General features: G+C 34.9%; 1 protein-coding gene across 5 annotated transcripts in view; it reads right to left on the reverse strand.

Moving 5' to 3' along the window:
* Positions 1-23,958, reverse strand: part of LOC132692468 (UDP-glucuronosyltransferase 2A1) — a 61,230-nt gene that overhangs the window by 16,925 nt on the left and 20,347 nt on the right. Inside the window, exon 1 of one of the 5 annotated variants that reach the window (XM_060654935.3) lies at positions 6,392-7,151. The exons of the other annotated variants lie outside the window; for them this stretch is intronic. Coding sequence (XP_060510918.2) covers positions 6,392-7,115 — 724 coding nt within the window. The 5' untranslated portion in view covers positions 7,116-7,151. Of the gene's footprint in view, positions 1-6,391; positions 7,152-23,958 lie in introns of those variants that run through there. 5 annotated transcript variants of the gene reach the window in all.

Raw genomic sequence — 23,958 nt, forward strand, 5'->3', positions numbered from 1 at the left:
TCCTAAAGCAGCAGAATACACATTCTTCTCCAGTGCACATGGAACATTCTCCAGAATAGATCATAAACTGGGATGAAATCATCCCTCAACAAATACAAAATCGTACCATGTATATTTTCAGACCACAACACTATGAAACTCGAAATCAACCACAAGAAAAAATTTGGAAAGATAACAAATACTTGGAGACTAAAGAACATCCTACTAAAGAAGGAATGGGCTAACCAAGAAGTTAAAGAGGAAATTAAAAAGGACATGGAAGCCAATGAAAATGATAACACCACAGCCCAAAACCTCTGGAACACAGCAAAGGCAGTCATAAGAGGGCAGTATATAGCAATCCAGGCCTTCCCAAAGAAGAAAGAAAGGTCACAGATACACAACCTAACTTTACACCTTAAAGAGCTGGAAAAAGAATAACAAAACCCCAACCCAGCAGAAGACAGGAAATAATAAAAGATTGGAGAAGAAACCAATGCTATCATAAAAAAATAAATAAAAGAAAGAAAGAAAGAAAGAAAAAGCAAAAACAAAGTAAAAACAAAAAGCAGTAGAAGAGAACAATGAAACAGGAATTGATTCTTTGAAAGAATTAACAAAATTGGTAAATGCCTAGCCAGTCTGATCAAAAAGAAAAAGGAAACAACCCAAATAAATAAAATCAAGAATGAAAGAGGAGAGATCACAATCAACACTGCAGAAATACCAACAATAATAAGGGAATATTATGTGCAATCATATACCAATAAGATGGGCAATATGGAAGAAATGGACAAATTCCTAAACACATATAAACTACTAAAACTCAAATAGGAAGAAATAGAAAATTTGAACAGGCCCATAACCAGGAAGAAAATCAAATTAGTAACCAAAAATCTCCCATAAAACAGGAGTCCAGGGCTGGATGGCTTTCCAGGGGAATTCTACCAAACATTGAAGGAAGAATTAACACCTATTCTTTTGAAGTTGTTCCAAAAAAAACAGAAATGGAAGGAAAACTTCCAGACTCATTCTATGAAGCCAACATTACCTTGATTCCAAAATCAGAGAAAGACCCCAGTAAAAAGGAGACCTACAGACCAATTTCTCTGATGAACATGGATGCAAAAATTCTCAACAAGATATTAGCCAACCAGATCCAACAATACTTTAAAAGAATTATTTATCAGGACCAAATGAGGTTCACGCCTGTGATGAAGGGCTGGTTCAATATCCACAAACCAATCAATGTGATACATCACATCAGTAAAAGAAAGGACAAGAACCACATGATCCTCTCAACAGGTGCAGAGATAGCATCTGACAAATTACAGCATCCTTTCTTGATAAAAACCTTCAGGAAAGTAGGGATAGAAGGATCATACCTCAAGATCATAAAAGCCATATATGAAAGACCCACTGCTAATATCATTCTCAATAGGGAAAAACTGAGAGCTTTCCCCCTAAGTTCAGGAATATGACAGGGATGTCCACTGTCACCACTGTTATTCAGAATATGTTTATCTTTGTAAGAAACCATCAAAATGTCTTCCAAAGTGGCTGTACCATTTTGCATTCCCACTCGCAGAATGTGAGAGTTCCTGTTCCACAACTTGCCAGCATTTAGCCTTTGTCACTATTCTGCATTTTGACCATTCTAATAGATGTAGAGTACTATCTTATTATTTTAATTTGCATGGCACATGATATGGAGCATCTTTATATATGCTTATTTGCCAACTGTATATCTTCTTTGGTGAGGTGTCTCTCTTTGTCCTATTTTTAATTGTTATGTGTTTTCTTATTATTGAGTTTTAAGAGTTTAAAAACATATATAACAATCTTTTATCAGATATGCCTGTTGCAAATATGTTCTATCAATCAGCGTCTTATCTTTTCATTCTCTTGACACTGTCTTTTATAGAGCAGAAGCTTTTTAATTTTGATGAAGTCCAGCTTATTCATTATTTTTATTTTGTGTCTTTGGTGTTGTTTATAAAAAGCCATTGACATACCCAACATCATCTATGTTTTTTCCTATGTTATCTTCTAGAAGTTTTATAGTGTTGGGTTTTACATTTAGATCTATGATTCACTAATAGCTAAATTTTGTGAAGGGTGTATGTTCTGTACCTACATGCTTTTTTTTTTTGTTTTGTTTTGCATGTGGATATCCGGTTGTTCCAGCATCATTTCTTGAAAAGACTATCTTTATCTATTGTACTACTTTTGCTTCCTTGTCAAAGATCAGTTGACTCTCTTGTGTGGGTCTATTCCTGGCCTCTCTATTATTTCCTTTTCTTGTCTTAGTCCCTTAGCTAGAACTTTCAGTATTACATTAAAGCGGTATGGAGAGAGATGACATCTTGCCTAGTATACGATCTTGGAAGAAAAGCTTTCAGTTTTCCATCATTAAAGATGATTTTAGCTGTAGGATTTTATTTTTAACTTTTTTTGTTTTTGTTTTTTAGCTATATGTTTTTTATGGATATTATTTATCAAATTGAAGAAAGTCCTTGTTATGCCTAATTTACTGAGAATTTTTAACATGAATTGGGGTTGGATTTTAACAAATAATTTTTCTGCATCTATTGATATCCTCTTGTGTTTTTTGTTTGTTTGTTTGTTTGTTTGTTTTTTAGTCTCTTGTGATGGGTAACATTAATTGATTTTTGAATGGTGAACTGGTCTTGCATACTTAGAGTAAATCCTACCTGATGATGGTATATAATTTTTTTTATACATTGTTGGATTCACTTTGCTAATATTTTGTTAAGGATTTTGGATCTATGTTTATGAGAAATATTGGTCTATAGTTTTCTTTTGCTGTAATGTTTTTGTCTGGTTTTGATATTTGGACAATACTGGCACCATAGAATGACTTAGGAAGTATTCCCTCTGCTTCTATCCTCTAAAAGTGATTATAGAAAATTAGTATAATGTCATTATTAAATATTTTGTAGAGGGGGCAGCTGGGAGGCTCAGTCAGTTAAGCATCTGACTCTTGGTTTCGGCTCAGGTCATGATCTCATGGTCATGGGATTGAGCCCCATGTTGGGCTCCATGCTGAGCATGGAGCCTGCTTGGAATTCTCTCTCCCTCTTTCTCTGCCTCTTTCTCTGTCTCTCTATCAAAATAAATAAATAAACATTTAAGAAAAAAATAAATATTTAGTAAAATTCACCAACAAACAGCCTGGTGCTTTCTGTCTTGGATGAGTAATTATTAACCCAATTTATTAGATACAGGGTTATTTAGATTGTCTACTTGTCCTCGTGTGAGATTTGGCAAATTGTGTATTTCAAGGAACTGTGTTTTTCATGGAATTTGTGGGCAAATAATTATTCATAGCGTACACTTGTTATCCTTTTTAATGTCCATAGCATCCGTAGTGATATCCTTTCTTTTAAGTTTTTTATTTTGTTTAGGTTGGCTAGAGTCTGATAAATTTTATTGATCTTTTCAACATATCACATTTTTTTCCTTGATTTTTTCTGTTGATTTCCTGTTTTCTGTTTCATTGATTTCTGCTTTAATTCTTATTATTTATTTTCTTCTGCTTACTTTGAATTTAATTTACTCTTCTTTTGCTAGTTTTCCAAGGTGGAAATTTAGATTATTGATTTTAGATCTTTCTTTTCCTTTTTTATATTGAGGTATAATTGACATACATTGTATTAATTTCAAATGTACAACATGGTGATTTCATATTTGCATATATTGCTAAATGGTCAACACAACACATCTAGTTTACATCCATAACCATACGTAGTTACAGAATTTTTTTCTTTTGATGACAACTTTTAAGACCTACTTTGTCAACAACTTTCAAATATGCTATGTAGTATTATTAACTATAGTCGCCATGCTGTACATTACATTTTCATGACTTTTTATTTTATAACCGCAAGTTTGTACCTTTTGCCTCCCTTCACCCATTTTACCCAGCCCCCACCCCTGCTTTGGTAATGACCAATCTGTTCTGTTTATGAGCTTGTTATTTTGTTTGTTTGCTTTTCTCACAGGTAACTGAAATTATATTGTATTTGTCTTTCTCTGTCTGGTTTATTTCACTTAACATAAACCAAACTCGGGAATGAGAGTAGAAGGCTGGTTAACAGTGCTTGGGGCTGGGGCAAATGGGGATTGTTGGTCAAAAGGTACAAAATTCCAACCACAAGATGAGGAAGTTCTGGGGATCTATTATTCAACATAGTCACTATAGTTAACAATATTGTATTATATACTTGATAGTTGCTAGGAGAGTAGATATTGAATGAATAGTTTAATGATTTGTTAGATCCATTGACATCACTACAATTAAGTCAATGTAAAGAATAATGTAGATTTTAAAATATTCTGTGTCAAATATATATTTGTTAAAAAGAAAGGCAAAATGAATATTTAGTAATTGCTCCTATTGGCAAAAAAGAAAAAAAAGACATATATAAATACTTATGCTTAATGATGCATAGATAATATCTTGATGTAATGACAAGAATAGTTAATGATACTTATGTAGAGGAAATACGAAGCCAGTTATTATTCATTATATATATTTTTGTTCCGTTTGAATTTTTTTACCCATTTGTATTAGTTATCTTTTATTATGAGATTGAGAATTAAATCATATTCATGGTGCATTCAGAATTTCCTGATAAAGAAAATGAGAGAATGAAAATCAACAAAAGTACACAATCAAACAAACAAACAAACCTGTTAAAGATGATAGAGTTTAAAAATTATCATAGATCCTAAGGACTACATTTAATCCATAAAATTTATACATACAGAATCTTATAACTTTCCCCTATTTATGCATAATATGACAAATGTCCTAAAAACTTATTGATTAGAACTAGGAAAACATCCTTAGTTTTCAGAATATATTTATATTTTTATATCTTGCATTTCTTTTCCTGACAATAGAATTGAGGCCAAGATACTGTCTGATTTACTTTAAATCCATAGAGCCCAACACACTGCCTACACCCAGGTAGTGTTTCTGGTGCTTGAATTATTTACTGTGAAATTGACATAGTATAGATTTAAATCATGTATAAACCTCAGGATTTTTAAAGTGGCTTCCTTTGAATATCCGTTTGTGAAAAAAGGTATCTACTGGAAGTCAGCATTATGGACTGACTTTTGTTCCTCTAACAATCATATGTTGAAATCTGATTATATTTTGAGTTAGGTCCTTTAAAGACATAATAAAGCTTAAGTGAGGTCCTAAGAGTGGGCCTTAATCCAATATCACTCGTCTTCTTATAAGAAGAGGGGGAGACACTGGGATTATATATACACAGAGGAAATACCATGAGAGAACATAGCAAAAAAAGTGGTCACATTACAAGCTAGGAGACAGGCCTGAAGAGAAACTGGCCTGGCAACACCTTGGTTATGGACTTCTAGCATCCAAACTATGAGAAGACAAATTTCTGTTGTTTCTGCCACTTAGTCTGTGGTATTTAGTTGTGGCAGACCTACAAAACTAATACAATCAGAGAGTTAAATTAGTTAATATTGATGGAATCAAATGAGAGCTATCTGTGTAAAAATAACAAAGCAAAACCATTCCTGATAGAAAAATGCAAACCATTAAAAATAGATGGAATATATATGTAAGTAGTGAAGTAAAAAAAACATGCTTCTTTCAACACCTAAAGCTATAATTTTTTACAGTTTTCCATTTCATTGTTCAGGTTTCTGTGTAGTACTCCCTGAAGAAGTACAAAGCATCCTAGGAAACTTTTCAGTATGACTAGCTACGATGAAACAGTTCACTTAAGACTTACTGAAGCTTCATCCGAAATTTACGAAAGGGATAAGAATGTCAGGGACTCAGATTCAACACAGAGAATACTATAAATTTTGAATGTAATAATCCATGATTCTCAAAATTTGTGGGTCACAATTCAGACAAAATAAATTACATGCAAAGTTAATCCCATTGTTAATATAGCTCAGTTTTCAGTTTATTAGTGGAATAAGGCAAGGAGATTATGTTATTCTTACAACAAATGTTACACTTTTTTGACCAATAAAAAGTCAAATCTCTTCCACTATAAAAACTCAGTGTACAAGACTTTTTTGTGATACCCTATATTGGACAAAAAATACATCTTCCATTAGGTTGACATTTATTAGTATGTTTCATATTTTGTTTTGTTTTGATAACAATCTTTAAGTATTAAGGTTTCTTACAAAATGGTTAGATGACTTTAAAGAAAGGGTAACCAAAACTTTTCTTGCCTCTCCCTCCCAATTGGTTGTTGATAACAGTCATTGCTATCACTTATGAAGTTTCATGTGAAAGTGAAACTTAAAAATACACTCTTTTCATTTTCCTAGGCTTTTCTTAAACCACCTGATTTTCTTAACTCCTTTAGAATGAGGAGCACTCTCTTACCTAATGCATCACTGTAAAACTGGTCCCAAAGCTGAGTATCATATTGTTGGATCCAGAAGTCAAAGAAAATGGAGAACATTAAATTTTTTACCCTTTCCAGAAAGGTCATTCTCTCTGATAGTGCCGCCACGTCAACAGGCACATAAGAAAGTGGAACCGGAAGTTTCCCACAATATTTTTCCAGCGTGTAACCCATGGAATACCTTATTGTATACACAAAAGGGACTGCCAGCAACTCAGCAATCAGCTCTCCACAGGGTAACACCGGGTCTATGACCATTACATTGTAGTTGGTTTCCTGGAGTTTCTTCATCATTGACTGGTTGTAGACTACACTCTCACACTGGAGTTTTAAATGCCCAGTTATTTGAAGAAGGAATTGTTGCAGTTTCATTGTTGACTGCCAGAGTGACAATGTTGGCATAACATTAGCAGCTATATCTAAAAAGTCATTTAGCGTTTTCTCAGCAGTCTCTCTGTTTTGTGGCACAGGGACCACCTCAAAGTTCATTGCAGAAGGCTTGCTGTAGTCGATGATGAAACTCTGTGGAGACACCAACACGGTCACCTCGTGGCCCCTTTCTGTGAGTTCCTCCAGTATGATCTTTAGGTTGAGCCAGTGGCTCATGTCACAGGGCCACACCAGGACCTTCCCACAGAGTCCACAGCCAGCGTAGCAGAGCTGCAGCAGCACAATTGCTGAAATCCATTTGTTAGGGACCATGACAGCGGTTCCCTCAGACACTGCTCTGCAGAGGTTAAATGTTTGCAGAGCACAGAGCTGAAGACGCAATTTAGATACAGATCAAGTTAAAAATTAATTTCTAGAGTTAGGAAATGATACCGTGTAGAGAACTTTGTCAGTAGCGTGCACCGGGCACAATACTATAGGATATTTGTTAGGAGAATGCATGAAATATTTAAATATTCTGGAGGAAATGGCTGCAGCATTTTAGGAGTTCATTTTAAATATATTAAAATAAAAATGATACTTTTCAATGGACACTTTTTAATTACAATAGAACCCATTTAAGAAAGTCTAGTAAATAATATGGTATATCTTATGGAACATGATGATTGAAAATTTGGGAAAACAAAAATGTAGGTCTTGACATAAATTTGGTTGTATGATAGTATGTGGACAAGATGCACACATCACATCACATCACAATAACAATAGGAAGAGTATGCTAAATATTATACTAAGGTACAATATTTCCAGGCTCCAGAAGATGCTATCACTCCAATGTGGAAAAAAATCTCACAAAGCTTCAGGATGTGGGTGCCTTTCATTGAGCCCAGTAGCAAACATGACAGAAGATGGGTTCTGAAGGTGAATGGAAGACAAGGAGAAAAAGAATGATGATGTGGAAATGATGGCCATTTAAGTATGCAGTTATCAGTTCAGTATGCATAGAGTCAAGGCTAACACAGAACAGTACAGACAAAGAAAATACTAGTTAAAACAGAACACTTTGGAGAGTCTTGAGTGCTATACTCTGGGATCAATTTCAGTTTCCACAAAAGAGGTCTACTCAGATTTTCAAATCATGTCCAGAAAATGATCATATGTGTCCTATAATAAAACTCTTCCAGAATCTAAATAGGATTTGAGTGGTAGGGAAAAAACAATCTGTAACAGGCTAAAAGTAAATATTAGGAAAACAAGACTTGATGAGTGTCAGGGAAAATATGATATTGGTTTGTGAATGGAAATCACAGAATGAGTCTTAAAAAACAGAGAAGTGCTCAGTTTGTGGTTTGACCAACCGGAGTAATGGATAATGACTAGCAAAACCACAAAATGTTAGATAAGTAGTAGCTACGGAAAGGTTTTTGACCTTCAGTGTGTGAGTTAATAATTGGACATGTCTGTGGAAATATTAATTGGGCTGTGAACACTACAATCTCAAGGGAGGGGTACAATTTAGAAGTGTAGATGCTGTGTGCAATCATCCATCTATACTTTAACCCAATTTCAGTTCCTCTATAAATCCTTTAATATTTCATACCTCCAAAAGACAAGTTTTTAGCGCATAGTGTATGCCAGATTCTATATTATGCATAGGGCATAAACAAGAAAGACCACTTCAGGTTCAAAATGAGTTCACAGATTACTGCAGAAAATGTCATTGGAACCAATACTTATTCTACAAATATAATGGAGATGGATCTTAGATGGTCAGAACGAGTTGAGGAAGGCAAGCCCACGAAGGAAGTTGCTTCCTGGAAGAAGAGAATAATGCAATAATGCTTTAGCTAAGTCTTTAAGAGTGCTTGGTAGCCACCAGGTTGAAAAGTATCATTTGGAAGTAAAAGAGAATACTAATGTATCTATGTTCTAAGAAGTGTAACATAGTTATATCAATGTTATATTCAGTGACAAAATTATATTCAATTAGATAAATTGACAGGGACATACTGAAATTTCAAGTCCCTTGAGAGTTTTTCTGTTGCACTAAAAAGAAGACCCAAAGTAGAATTGTTTAAAAGATGCAAAGATAAATCTAGCGTCAAATCTGCAGCCAATCCTGCATAATTAGAATTTGTTTATAAGGAAAGGAGGCTTCATGACTGAGATCCATAAATATTAACAGAGACCATAAATATTAACAGAAACAGAGACCATAAATACTAACACAGTGATTTGAAATATTATTCGAAATGAAGTATATAATTATTTTTTTCAGTGTTTAAGATGATGAAAGCAAAGCCTAAAAGCATAAGGAGCAAGAGATTAAAAAGAATAATTGCCGGGACACCTGGGTGATTCAATTGCTTAAGCATCAGACTCTTGATCTGGGCTCTGGTTGTGATCTCATGGTTTGTGAGTTTGAGACCTCCATCCGGCTCTTTGCTGATGGCACTGACACTGCTTGGGGTTCTGTCTCTCCCTCTCTCTACCCCTCCCCCATCTGTGCTCTCTCTCTAAAATACTCTCTGTCAAAATAAATAAATTAAAAAAAAAAACAAAAAGAATAATTGTGAAAAATTACTAAAGAACCAAAAATAATTTCTAGAAATTACAAATTCAACAAATGAAATTTAAAACTCAATAGATATAGTAAAGAGTAAATTAGATACCCCTGTAGAAATAAAACATAACCCAGAAGAGAAATCTTAAAGATAGTCTTTAGAATTAAGTTCTGAATAAAAACACATGGAATAGGAAATAGGATAGAATGGTTAAGAGACATGGAGATTAGACTAAGATATCTGCATCCAAACGTTGGTTTGACCTACTTGGTGTCTCCTCTCTCAATTCCTTTTCTACTCTTTAAAGCTGGCTCTTCTTCATGCAACCAGACTGCAAAACTAAGCCCTAAATTTTAGTTCTCTCAAACATATCTTCCAGTTTCTTTTAATTTTTTAATAATAATTTTAGACAAAAAAGTTACAAGTGAAGTATTGAGACTTCTTTATACCCTGCAGTAATTATTACTCTATCACTATTGTGTTGGCCTAATGGTGAATTACCATTTTCATGATTCCTTATGTAGTTACTAACTGGAATTTTACTGTAAAGGATTGTAAAAATATGTGAAAACATATGGTTAGTATAATTTGCATGGTTTTACAGTATCTCCCTACAAGATATGTATTAATTACATAGGGAGAATCCTGGCAGAAACTATCTTATATAAATTATAAAAATTATCATCAATAGTGATAATCGATTTATATTTTGTGCCTCCAGATATGCCACACTGTGAAGGACACAAATTGCTTCTATAGTATTCTTACCGAAAATGTAGAATCCCACTCTAATCATGAGAATATATCAGAAAACCCAAATTGAAGGATATATATGTATACATATATATGTATAATGCCTCATACTCTTCATAAAGAAGAGGCAAAGAAAGACTGTGTGAACTATCACAAGTTGGAAAAAAGTAAGGACCCTGGACAAATAAATGCAAGAGGGGAACCTGCATTATTTACTGGAAAGAAAAAAATTAGAAAGATAATTGACATTTTATAAGAATCCTAGTTTTGATCATTTTATTATGCTTATGTAAAATGTTATTATTAAAAACATAATTAAAATTTTTTCACTCTTTCTATTTTTAATTTTTTAATGTTTATTTTTGAAGGAGAGAGAGATAGTGTGTGAAGAGAGGAGAGATAGAGAGAGAGGGAGACACAGAATCTGAAACAGGCTCCAGGCTCTGAGCTGCCAGCACCAAGCCTGTGCGGGACTCCAACGCATGAACCAGGAGATCATGACGCTGAGCCGAAGTCGGACTCTTAACCCATTGAGCCACCCAGGCGCCCCATCATTCTTTCTATTTTTAATTGGCATTTAAGAAATTGCCTGTTTATTAATTTATTTATGCATATCAGTATAATGCATATAAATTTATTTTATTTTATATATTTTATCTAGCTATTATCATTATTTAAAATTTTTTTCAATTTATTTTTTGAGAGAGAGCAAGCCAGGGAAGGGCAGAGAGAGAGGGAGAGAGAAAAATCCCAAGCAGTTCTGTGCTGTCAGGGTAGAGCCCGACGCAGGGCTCCAACGCAGGAACTGTGAGTCAGAACCAGGAGTCAGATGCTTAACCAACTGAGACCCCCCCCCCCCCCCCCCCCCCCGCAGGGGCCTCTCAGCTATTGTCATTTATTTTTATTATTCAGGTTGTCCCAGATTTTGGAAACTTTTCCATATATTGTTTCCTATTTCCTTTTGATATGACCCCATTCTTTTAAAGCAATTTTCACTTTCTATTACTATAAGATATTTCAGGCTTAGTTACTATTTTCACTGCCTCAACCTTAAAATCAACCATGTCTCCAAGGAACACTGTTTCATTTTAGTAGAGAATGGCCTTTAAAAATCAAGATGAGAATGCTAAATGTGTTCATTGCTACCGACATGTTAGTTTTAATCAGAAAGTAAACAAGCAAATATAATTGCACATCCTAATACTGTTATAAATCCCTATCTATAGTTGTTTCTATATCTAGCCTTCTCTGTTTATTCCCAAGTCCTTTCAACAGTGAGAAACCTGTCTCCAATACCACTTTATGCTTATTTATTTGATCAGTTTTAGTAGACACATAAAATAGTTTCAGAATTGTTAGTCTATAGACCTGTAAAAAATTTTTTTGCAACCAGAGTAAAATATTTGCCATATAGATTCATTTGTTAAAAGAACAGAGACAGCAGTCAAATTCCTTTGCATGGAGAGAATACTACCCCCATATGATTTTACAGGTATACACTAATAAAATTACAGGTAATAAATCTTTATTCCAAAGGTTGGTGGGAAGGAAGAGGAAGAAATATTCATTTCATTCATCTCCCCCCCCCCCACCAAAAAAACAGTACAATCTTATAGGAAAATATTGAAATAGAAACATATTCAGAATCTATAATCACTCATGAATACAAAGGTATTTCTATTTCTATCAACACATGAGCAAAATGTACTACTAGGTATTTATCCAAAGGATACAAAAATGCTGATTTGAAGGGGTACATGCACCCCAATAGCAGCTCTATCAACAATAGCTAAATTATGGAAAAAATTCAAATGTGCATTGACTGATGAATGGATAAGAAAGATGTGGGATGGATACACACACACACACACACACACACACACACACACACACTGGAATATTACTCGGCAATCAAAAAGAATGAAATCTTGCCATTTGCAACAACATGAATTGAACTACAGTAATATGCTAAGTAAAATAAATCAGTCAGAGAAAGACAGACATCATATGATTTCACTGATATGTGGAATTTAAGAAACAAAACAGGTGAACATAGGGGAAGGGAAGGAAAAATAAGGTAAAAACAGAGAGGGAGGCAAACCATAAAAGACTTAAATACAGAGAACAAACTGATGGTTGCTGGAGTGGAAATGGATGGAGATGGGCTAAATGGGTGATGGGCATTAGGGAGTGCTCTTGGGATGAACACTGGGTGTTATATGTAAGTGATGAATCATTGAAACCAAGATTACACTGAATGTTAACTAACATGAATTTAAATATGTAAATTAAAAAATAATAGTAATCAAATGAAATAAAATATGAGACTGCCCTATAATACCAACTTCTATTTAATATTAAATGGAAAATCTCACTAATCATAAGAAAAATATATTAAATACCTAAGAATTAAAAAGAATGTGACTGCCATATTGAAATTCAAAGAAACCTACAGCCACTGCCAAGTTATAGTTTTGCACAGAGTCAAGATTTAAATTTATATACGTAAATTATTATAAATTATAAAATATACAGATATTTTAATTATGTAATTCTATAAATTTATAATTATATATTTAATATATATAATTTTACATATATTAGAAGATGTCATACATATGTATTTTTTTTTAAGTCCCACATATGCATGTTTAACTAGATATGATATTACATAGGGTATTCTATATATAATATTATATAAGATATAATACTTTATGTAGATAGATATGTTCAACTTTAAAAAACAATATGAACATCACTATGAACATAGATACACACACATATATAATATTGATGATTTTGGAATCAGAAAGTCATTAGAATAAGAAGTAAACCATAATGGATAATTTATTAAAACAATGCAGTTCATGACTGCAATGTCAATTTCTTTGTAAAATGTTTTCTCTAAACCCCTTAACCTTGAATGTGTATTTATAGCAAGTATTCCAAAAACAGCATGGAAACTATTTTAATTTATTTCCCAGACTTAAATGTGACTTTGAGTAGATATTGAAGATTATCTTCTTTATCCATTCATCAGAGAAGGACAGATATCATGTATTTTCACTCATATGTGGACCTTGAAAAACTTAACCGAAGACCATGGGGGAAGGAAAGGAGAAAAAAAATAGTCGCAAACAGAGGAGGGAGGCGAACCATAAGAAACTCTTAAATACAGAGAACAAACTGAGGGTGGACAGGGGTGGGGAAGAGGGGAAAATGGGTGATGGGCATTGAGGAGGGCACTTGTTGGGATGAGCACGGGGTGTTGTATGTAAGCCAATTTGACAATAAATTATATTCATAAAAAGATATTGAGGATCGTATAAAAAGAAATTATCTCAAATCCAACCTAATAAGTTGGAACTTTAATGAGACTTTATCCTAGTAGAGTCTTACCTTTCTCTTTGTTTTAAAGAAGATTTACCAATAGTAACAGCTCAATCTACTCATATACATTCTCCTGTATTTTTTCTCTATTTCTGAGACAGCTAGAGTAGGACCATATACATCAAGACCTGTACAAAATTTCCTTCTCCCCAAATGTTCTCTGGGTGGTCTTTACTCCCCATGGTTCTCCTCTTCCACCTCCTTCTGGTTATAGTCTTATGCTGACTATGCCAAAGCTATATTTGTCATTTCCCCAGGACCATAAGCTATCATTTTTCACACCCTTACTATATCATCTCCTACTTTTTATAAGCTTCATTACAGTTATGCAGATTTTATATTTACAATTTCAATTCTGAATTCCTACAAGTCACTCCAAATATGGATCTCCCTCACTCCAAGTAGAAAATATTAGAAACAAGGAATTACAAAATAAGCATCTAAATAAACACCAAGAGAAATGCAAATAAAATGATATAAATATTCAATAATTAAACCGATTAAAGGCATTGATTATAGCTGAGTTGTCAAGGACATATTAAAATTATACACCTCAAATATTTTATTTTGTTAGTGGCATGGAATTACTTAGGACAAAACCATGAATGCAATCCTATAATCCCCTGGAGAAATCACTGGGGAACAGCTACTATAGTGCGTGTGCATGCTGTTTGCACACACACACACACACACACACATTTACATTATACTTCAATTACACATACGTATGTGCAAAATTACTACATGGTGGTGTTTACTAAAGAACCCATGACTATGTGTCAGAGCTAACAATATTACCTAAACACTATTAATAATTGGTATCTGCTTTCTATATTGGATCCCTCACTCCCCAGTTATAGACAAACATTAATATAACTTTCTTTACTGTTCCCTTTTGAAAGAATATAGTGTTATTTTCCTATTCTGTAAAAGAAAATGAGTGTTACATGACCAATACCAAATGATTTTTTTTTTGGCATGCAGTGTAATATCAGTTTCAGGTGCACAATTCAGTGGCTCAACACTTCCATATAACAGCCAGTGCTCCCCACAACAAGTGCACTCCTTAATCCCCATTACCTATTTCACCCATTCCCCAACTCACCTCTCCTCTGGTAACCACCAGTTGGTTCTCTATAGTTAAGGGTCTGTTTCTTGGTTTGCCTCCTCTTTTTTCTCCCCTTTGTCATTTGTTTTATTTCGTAAGTTCCACATGTGAGTGAAATCATATATTTGTGCTTGACTGACCTATTTCGCTTAGCATTATGCTTGTTAGCTCCATCCATGTCATCACAAATGGCAAGATTTCATTCTTTTTTATGGATGAGTCATATTCCATTGTATATGTATATGGCTGAGTATATATATTCCATTATTGGGCTACTATAGATAATGCTGCTATAAACATCAGGGCGCATAATATCCCTTTGAATTTGTATTTTGTATTCTTTGGGTAAATACCTAGAGTGATTCCTGTTCCTGCCCATCTTCACCAGCATGTGGCTCTAGTTTGTGTTCCAGATTTTGGCCATTCTACGAGGTGTGTAGTAGTATCTAATTATCATTTTAATTTGAATTTCTCTAATGACAAATGATGTGGAGCATCTTTTCCTATGCTTATTTGCCATCTGTATGTCTTTGGTAAGGTGTCTGTTAATGGCTTTGAACCATATTTTCATTGGGTTATATGTTTTCTTAATGTTGAGTTTTAAGAATTCTTTTTATACTTATAATTGTTCTTTATCAGGCATGTCCTTTGCAAATATTTTCTCCCAGTCTATAGCTTGCATTCTCATTCTTTTGACATTGTCTTCCACAGAGCAGAAGTTTTTAATGAAACCCAGCTTAAAAACTATTTCTTGGGGCGCCTGGGTGGCTCAGTCGCTCAAGTGGCCGACTTTGGCTCAGGTCATGATCTCGCAGTCCGTGAGTTCGAGCCCCGTGTCTGGCTCTGTGCTGACAGCTCAGAACCTGAAGCCTGTTTCGGATTCTGCGTCTCCCTTTCTCTGACCCTCCCCTGTTCATGCTCTGTCTCAAAAATAAATAAACGTTAAAAAAATTAAAAAAAAAAAAAAAACTATTTCTTTCATGGATTGTTTCCAAGAGTGAAGACATAGCATAATACAACAAAGTTAAAAAGAATTAAGTTTGTTAGTTTAGTGAGGCACACGTACTAAAGTGTAGTAAAAATTTTCCCATAATTGGAGGAAATTCCTTCCTAATCTCTAAGTGGCATTATTCTATTATAGCATCATTAAATTAACGTGTGGATTAAAATATTTTTTCCAACTTCCGTTTGAAATGTTACCTTCATGAAATATAAAGCATGGTCAGGTATTGAGCTTCTATTACCTTTGAGGGCTAGAAGAGTGTGATACATCAGAGATCCAGTATTTCCTTGGATGCCCATTGTCAAAAGTTAATAAAAAGTGTGATTGTCTTTGTGTTTGTATTTTTGATAGTATCTACATGGTCTGACATGTCAAGTTTAGTGCACATTTACATTATTAGGGAAATATATAAGCAGTAAAAGGCCTGTAACATGCAGAACAGTTGACCTGATCCAAAAATACTAAATTCTAAAAGTAATTACTATTTTTTATTTGTGTTTTTATATATATTAAAATGTTTATTTTGAGAGAGAGTGCACAAGTGCGGGGTGGGGGAGGGAGAGAGAGAGGGAGAGAAAGAATCTCAAGCAGGCTCCACACTCAGCGTGGAGCCTGACATAAGGCTCAGTCTCATGAACCATGAGATCATGACCTGAGCTGAAATCAAGAGTTGGATGCTTAACCAACTAAGCCTCCCAAGTGCCCCTAGAAGTAATTACTAATTTTTAAATAAAGGAAATTAAGAATACTGCATGAAATAATCAATTGTTACTTTTCATTTTTTTTCTTCTCTTTTATATAGGTATCTAGTGCATAAAAGACTTTTTTTGAAATTTCAAGTATCCTGTGGCAGTGTACTAGATTAGTAAGTTGTTGAACTAGTTCTTTATTGTAGTATTGTTAGATTGTATATTATTTTTTCTGGAACATGATCCTTCCTAGAAGGTAAACTTTTTAGTAGTATCTTGGAAGACATTGGGAAAGAGAGTTATTGTATCCATTTAACTTTTCAGAAATATTTAAAAAGTGACAATTTTCTTGAAGAGTAAAAAATGATGTATTTTAAAAATGTATGTATGTAAGTGGAGATGGGAGTTCTGTGGCTATAAAAATGATCTACAGAGGAGGGCATTTATTTATTGCCCAAGATTTCTCTTGAGGAACAGATTTCTCCAAGAGAGAAGCTTCTGCTTTACTAAACACATAATTTGTATAAGCTTATAGTTTGTTACATAAAGAAATCTCTGGGTACAATATCCATAGGCCCAGATATTAGTCTGTAGCATGTGTTGGAGCAAAGACTATTTTTCAGCATAATGAGACTTATGTCCATGAACTTTGGGCATCTGAATGGATCAATGCTGGTGTCATAAATGGATACGCTAGAGATTATCTGGACCTGGTTATTGAAGGTTAATGAAAGTTAATTGTTAACTTCCATGTGTTTTGCCAAGTTGCTCGTTATATACCAAATAGCTTGAAACTAGTCAAGGTGGAAGGTTTTACACCACAGATATTGGTAAATGCTATGCAAAAGTGTTTTTTTTTTCTTTTTTCACCACAGAAAGCCAATTGGTAAACATTTATAGCACATCATCAGATACTGAAGTGCAAAAAAAGAGAGTGCATATGTAGAGAGAGCAAAGTAGAGTTCCAGGATTTAACAAATGGAGTACCTAAAAGCTAGAAGTATTTTTATTAGTTTTCCATTATTGAACGATTTAGAGTCTTAAAACAACTTTCTATTTAACTTTGACTCTGCTCCCAATTCTGCTTTAGACTAGAGAGCTTTTCTAGGCTGGCTTTGTTCATGTTCATGTGAATCAGACTCATCAGAGGGTGAGCTTATCTTAGAGGTCATCACATGCATGTTTTGCAGTTGTCTCTCTCATATCTCTGTGGGTCAATCTCCCGAGTGTGTGTCCCTCAGCATTCAGCATGCCTGAAGGTTAAATCACAGAACAAAGAGTTCACAGCAATATGGATGGACCTTAAGGGTATCATGCTAAGTGAAACAAATTAGACAGTGAAAGACAAATACTGTATGATCTTACTTGTATGTAGAAAATAACAACAACAAACAACAAGCTTATGGATACAGAGAAAAGTTGGTGGCTACTGAAGGCACAGAGTGGGTAAAATAAGTAAGGGGGGTCAAAAGGTACAAACTTCTACTTATAAAATAAATAATGGGGAAGTAATATGTAGCAAACTAACTACAGTTAACAATACTGTGTTGTATACTTGAAACTTGTTAAGAGAGTGAATCTTAAGGCTTAAGATTAAAGACTTTCCCAGACAAACAAAAACTGAAGGAGTTCATGACCACTAAACCAACCCTGCAAGCGATCCTAAGGGGGACTCTGTGAGTGGAACACTGCACAGGCTACAAAGGACCAGAGACATCACCACAAGCATGAAACCTTCAGATAACACAATGACACTAAATCCATATCTTTCAATAATAACGTTGAATGTAAATGGGCTAAATGCTCAAATCAAAAGAGATAGGGTATCAGAATGGATTAAAAAAATCCATCTTTATGCTGTCTACAAGAGACCCATTTTAGACCTGAGGACACCTTCAGATTGAAAGTGAGGGGATGGAGAACCATCTATCATGCTACTGGAAGTCAAAAGAAAGCCAGAGTAGCCATACTTATGTCAGACAAACGAGATTTTAAACTAAAGGCTGTAACAAGAGAGGAAAAAGGGCATTATATCATAATTACAGGGTCTACCATCAGGAAAAGCTAACAATTATAAATGGTTATGCCCCCAACTTGATGACACCCAAATATATACATCAATTAATCACAAACATAAACAATCCTATTGATAAGAATATGATAATTGCAGGGGACTTTAATACTCCACTTACAACAATAGATTGATCATCTAGGCAGAAAATCAGTAAAGAAACAATGGCCTTGGGCTCAGGTCATGATCTCACAGTTCGTGAGTTTGAGCCCCACGTTGGGCTCTGTGCTGACAGCAAGGAGCCTGCCTGCGATTCTCTCTCTCCCTCTCTCTCTGCCCCTCTTCCACTCTCTCTGTCTCTCAAAATAAATAAACTTAAAAAAATTAAAAAAAAGAAACAATGTCCTTGAATGATACACTGGACTACATGGATTTTACACATATATTCAGAAGTTTTCATCCAAGAGCAGCAGAATACACATTCTTCTCAAGTGCAAATGGAACATTCTCCAAGATAGATCACAAATGGGGTCACAAAACAGCCCTCAATAAATATAAAATAATTGACATCATACCGTGCATATTTTCAGATCACAATGCCATGAAACTTGAAATCAACCACATGAAAAAAACTGCAAAGCCTCCAAATGCATGGAGGTTATAGAATATCCGACTAAAAGCAGAATGGGTCAACAAGGCAATTAAAGAAGAAATTAAAAAAGACATGGAAGCAAATGAAAATGAAAACATGGAGGTCTAAACCTTTTGGGATTCAGCAAAAGCAGTCCTAAGAGGAAAATACATTATAATCCAGTCCTATCTCAAGAAATGAGAAAAATCCCAAATACGAAACAAAACAGCACACCTAAAGGAACTAGAAGCAGAACAGCAAGGAAACCCCAAAGTAAGCAGAAGAAGAGAAATAATAAAGATTAGAGCAGAAATAAACAACATAGAATCCAAAAGAACCAGTAGAACAGATTAATGAATCTAAGTCCTGGTTTTTTTGAAAAAAATAAATAAATAAACAAAATTGATTAACCCCTAGCCAGACTTCTCAAAAAGAAAAGAGAGAGGACCCAAATAGATAAAATCACAAATGAAAGAGGACAGATCACAACCAACACCACAGAAATACAAACAATTATTAGAGGATACTATGAAGAATTATATGCCAACAAACTGGACAACCTGGAAGAAATGGATAAATTCCTAGACATCCACATGCTACCAAAACTCAAATGGGAAGAAACAGGAAATTTGAACAGACCCATAACCAGTGAAGAAATTGAATCAGTTATCAAAAATCTCCCAACAAATAAGAGTCCAGGACCAGATGGCTTCCCAGGGAAATTCTACCAGACATTTAAAGGAGAGTTAATACCTACCCTTCTCAAGCTGTTCCAAGAAATAGAAATGGAAAGAAAGTTTCCAGACTCATTCTATGAAGCCAACATTACCTTGATTTCTAGAGCAACAGAGACATCACTAAAAAAGAGAATTACAGGCCAACATCCGTGATGAATACGGATGGAAAAATTCTCAACCAGATACTAGAAAATCTAATTCAACAGTATATTAAAAGAATTATTCACTATGATCATTTGGGATTCATTCCTGGGCTGCAGGGCTGGTTCAATATTCGCAAATCAATCAATGTGATACATCATATTAATAGAAGAAAGGATAAGAACCATATGATCCTATCAATAGTTGCAGAAAAAGCATTGGATAAAATACAGCATCCTTTCTTAATAAAAGCCCTCAAGAAAGTCAGGATAGAAGGAACATACCTTAACATCATGAAAGCCATATATGAAAAGCCCATAGCTAATATCATCCTCCATGGGGAAAAACTGAGAGCTTTCCCCCTGGCATCAGGAACACGATAGGAATGTACACCCTCACCACTGTTGTTTAACATAGTGTTGGAAGTCCTAGCTTCAGCAATCAGACCAAAATGAAATAAAAGGCATCCAAATAGGCAAAGTAGAAGTCAAACTTTCACTTTTCACAGATGACATAATACTCTATATCGAAAACCTAAAAGGCTCCACCAAAAGGCTGCTAAAACTGATACATGAATTCAGCAAAGTTGTATGGTACAAAATCAAGGTACAAAAGTCGGTTGCATTTGTAAACACCAATAATGAAGCAACAGAAAGAGAAATCAAGAAATTGATCTCATTTACAATTGCATCAAGAACCATAAAATACTTAGGAATAAACCTAACCAAGGATGTAAAAGATCTGTATGCTGAAAACTATAGAAAACTTATCAAGGAAATTGAGAAGATACAAAGAAATGGAAAAACATTCCATGCTCATGGATTGGAAGAATAAATGTTGTTAAAATGTCAATACTACCCAAACCAATCTACACATTCAATGCAATCCCAATCAAATTTGCACCAGCATTCTTCTCAAAGCTAGAACAAACAATCCTAAAATTTGTATGGAACCACAAAAGACCCTGAGTAGCCTGAGTAATGTTGAAAAAAAAAAAGTGAGAGGCATCACAATCCCAGACTTTAGTCTCTACTACAAAGCTGTAATCATCAAGACAGATTGGTATAGGCACAAAAACAGACACAAAGACCAATGGAATAAAATAGAGAACGCAGAACTGGACCCACAAATGTATGCCCAACTAATCTTTGACAAAGGAGGAAAGAGTATCCAACGGAAAAAGACAGTCTCCAGCAAATGGTGCTGGGAGAAATGGACAGCAACATGCAGAAGAATGAAACTGGACCACTTTCTTACACCATACACAAAAATAAACTCAAAATGGATGAAAGACTCAAAGGTGAGAGAGGAAACCATGAAAACCCTAGAGGAGAAAACAGGCAACAACCTCTTTGACCTCAGCTGCAGCAACTTCTTACTTGACACGTCTCTGAAGGCAAGGGAAATAAAAGCAAAAATGAACTATTGGGACCTCATCAAGATAAAACCTTCCGCACTGTAAACAGTCAACAAAACTAAAAGGCAATCGACAGAATGGTAGAAGATATTTGCAAATGACATATTGGATAAAGGGTTATAACCAAAATGTACAAAGAACATACCAAACTCAACACCCTAAAAACAAATAATCTGGTGAATAAATGGGCAAAAGACATGAATAGACACCTTTCCAAAGGAAATATCCATATGGCCAACAGACACATGAAAAGATGCTAAACATCTCTCATCATCAAGGAAATACAAATGAAAACCACATTGAGATACCAACTCACACTTGTCAGAGTGACCAAAATGAACAACTCAGGAAACAACAGATATTGGTGAGGATGCAGAGAAATGAGAACCCTCTTGCACTGTTGGTGGGAATGCAAACTGGTGGAATCGCTCTGGAAAACTGTGTAGAGGTTCCTCAAAAAATTAAAAATAATAAAAAAATAAAATAAAAAATAAAAAAATAAAAAAAATCCTATAACCCAGCAATAGCACTACTAGGAATTTATCCAAAGGATACAGGAGTGCTGATTCAGAGGGGCACATGTACCGACTGTTTATAGCAGCACTTTCAACAATAGCCGAATTATGGTAAGAGCCCAAATGTCCATCAACTGATGACTGGATAAGGAAGATGTGGTTTATATATATGATGGAATACTACTTGGCAATTGGAAAGAATGAAATTCTGCCATTTGCAGCAACATGGATAGAGCTGGAGGGTATTATGCTAACTGAAATAAGTCAGTCAGAGAAAGACAGATATCATATGTTTTCACTCATATGTGGAACTTGAGAAACTAATAGAAGACCATGGGGGATGGAAGGAGAAAAAATACTTTCAAACAGAGAAGGAGGCAAACCATAAGAGACTCTTAAATACAGAGAACAAACTGAAGGTTGATATGGGGACAAGGGAGAGGGGAAAGTGGGTGACAGGCATTGAGGAGGGCACTTGTGATGAGCACTGGCTGTTGTATGAAAGTGATGAATCACAGGAATCTACCCCTGAAGCCAAGAGCACACCGTATACACTGTATGTTAGCTAACTTGACAATAAATTATTATTAAAAATTTTTTTAATGTTTATTTATTTCTGAGACAGAGAGACGCAGAGGATGATTGGGGAAAGGGCAGAGAGAGAGGGAGACGCAGAATCCGAAGCAGGCTCCAGGCTATGAGCTGTCAGCACAGAGCCCGTTGCGGGGCTCAAACTCACAGACCGTGAGATCATGACCTGAGCTGAAGTCAGGTGCTCAACCGACTGAGCCACCCAGGTGCCCTGACATTAAATTATATTTAAAAAAAAAAAGACACACCAAAAAGCCAAAAAGAAAAAAAAAAGAGAGTGACTCTTAAAAGTTTTCATTAAACAAAAAAATTTTGTAACTGTGTATAGTGACAGATGTTAACTAGACTTGTGATTATTTTGCAATATATACAAATTTGGTTCATTACGTTTTATACTTGAAACTAATATAGTGTATGTTACTTACACCTGAATTTAAAATAAAAATAAAAATTAAAATTAAAAAAAAAAATTAAAAACTCTACAGAGCCAAAATTTGGTATATGGAATGTTCTTTCAAACCTTACAGCTGTTTTAAAAGAAACCTGACAGAGGTTTTCTCAAACTTGGCAGTAATTCTTAAAGTTTACCTGATATGACCCAAAAGCAAGTTGTGAAACTGAAAAAAATTTTTTTTAAATTTTGAATAGTAAAAAATACATTTTGGTCAACCATGCTAGACAATAGGTTGAAATACCCTTATTCTCTATAGAATATTGAATTATAAAATGTCATGTGAATAGGGCAAGCAAAGAATGTTCAGCCAAAAAAATTATGAAAAAGGGTTATAATGAAATGCCAGGAAGTAAATTTAAAAATGTGTTATTTTTCTGGGGCACCTGTGTAGCTCAGTACGTTAAGCATTTGACTCTTGGTTTCTGTTCAGGTCATGATCTCATAGTTTGTGGGTTTGAGCACAAAGTCAGGCTCTGCCCTGAGAGTGTGGAGCCTGCTTGGAATTCTCTCTCTTCCTTTCTCTCTGCCCCTCCCCTGCTCGTGCTCTCTCTCTCTCTCCCTCTCTCAAAATAAATAAACTTAAAAAAATGAAAAATAAAAATGTGTTATTTTTCTGGATTTTGTGATGCTTATGGTATTTGTCAGCTTTTAAAAACTCAACATATTGAAGGGCAGCTGGGTGGTTAAGCCTCAGACTTTGGCTCAGGTCATGATCTCACGATTTGTGAGTCAGGGCCCCACATCGGGGCTCTGTGCTGACAGCTCAGAGCCTGGAGCCTGCTTCAGATTCAGTTTCCTTCTCTCTCTGTCCCTCTCCCACTCACTCTCTCTCTCTTTCTCTCTCAAAAATAAATAAACATTAGAAAAATTAAATAAAAAACCAAAACTCAATATGTTGTAATGGTTTCTTTTTTAAAAAATTTTTTATATTTATTTTTTTTGAGAAACAGAGCAAGACAAAGCGTGAGTGGGGGAGGGGCAGAGAGAGAAGGAGACACAGAATCTGAAGCAGGCTTCAGGCTCATCTGAGGCGGGCTCCAGGCTCATCTGAGGCGGGCTCCAAGCTCTGAGCAAGCAGTCAGCACGGAGCCTGATGTGGGGCTCAAACCCACAAACTGTGAGATCATGACCTCATGACCTGGGCCGAAGTC

This window comes from Panthera onca, chromosome B1, assembly GCF_046562875.1.
Source record: "Panthera onca isolate mPanOnc1 chromosome B1, mPanOnc1 haplotype 2, whole genome shotgun sequence".
NCBI classification, from domain to species: Eukaryota; Metazoa; Chordata; class Mammalia; order Carnivora; family Felidae; genus Panthera; species Panthera onca.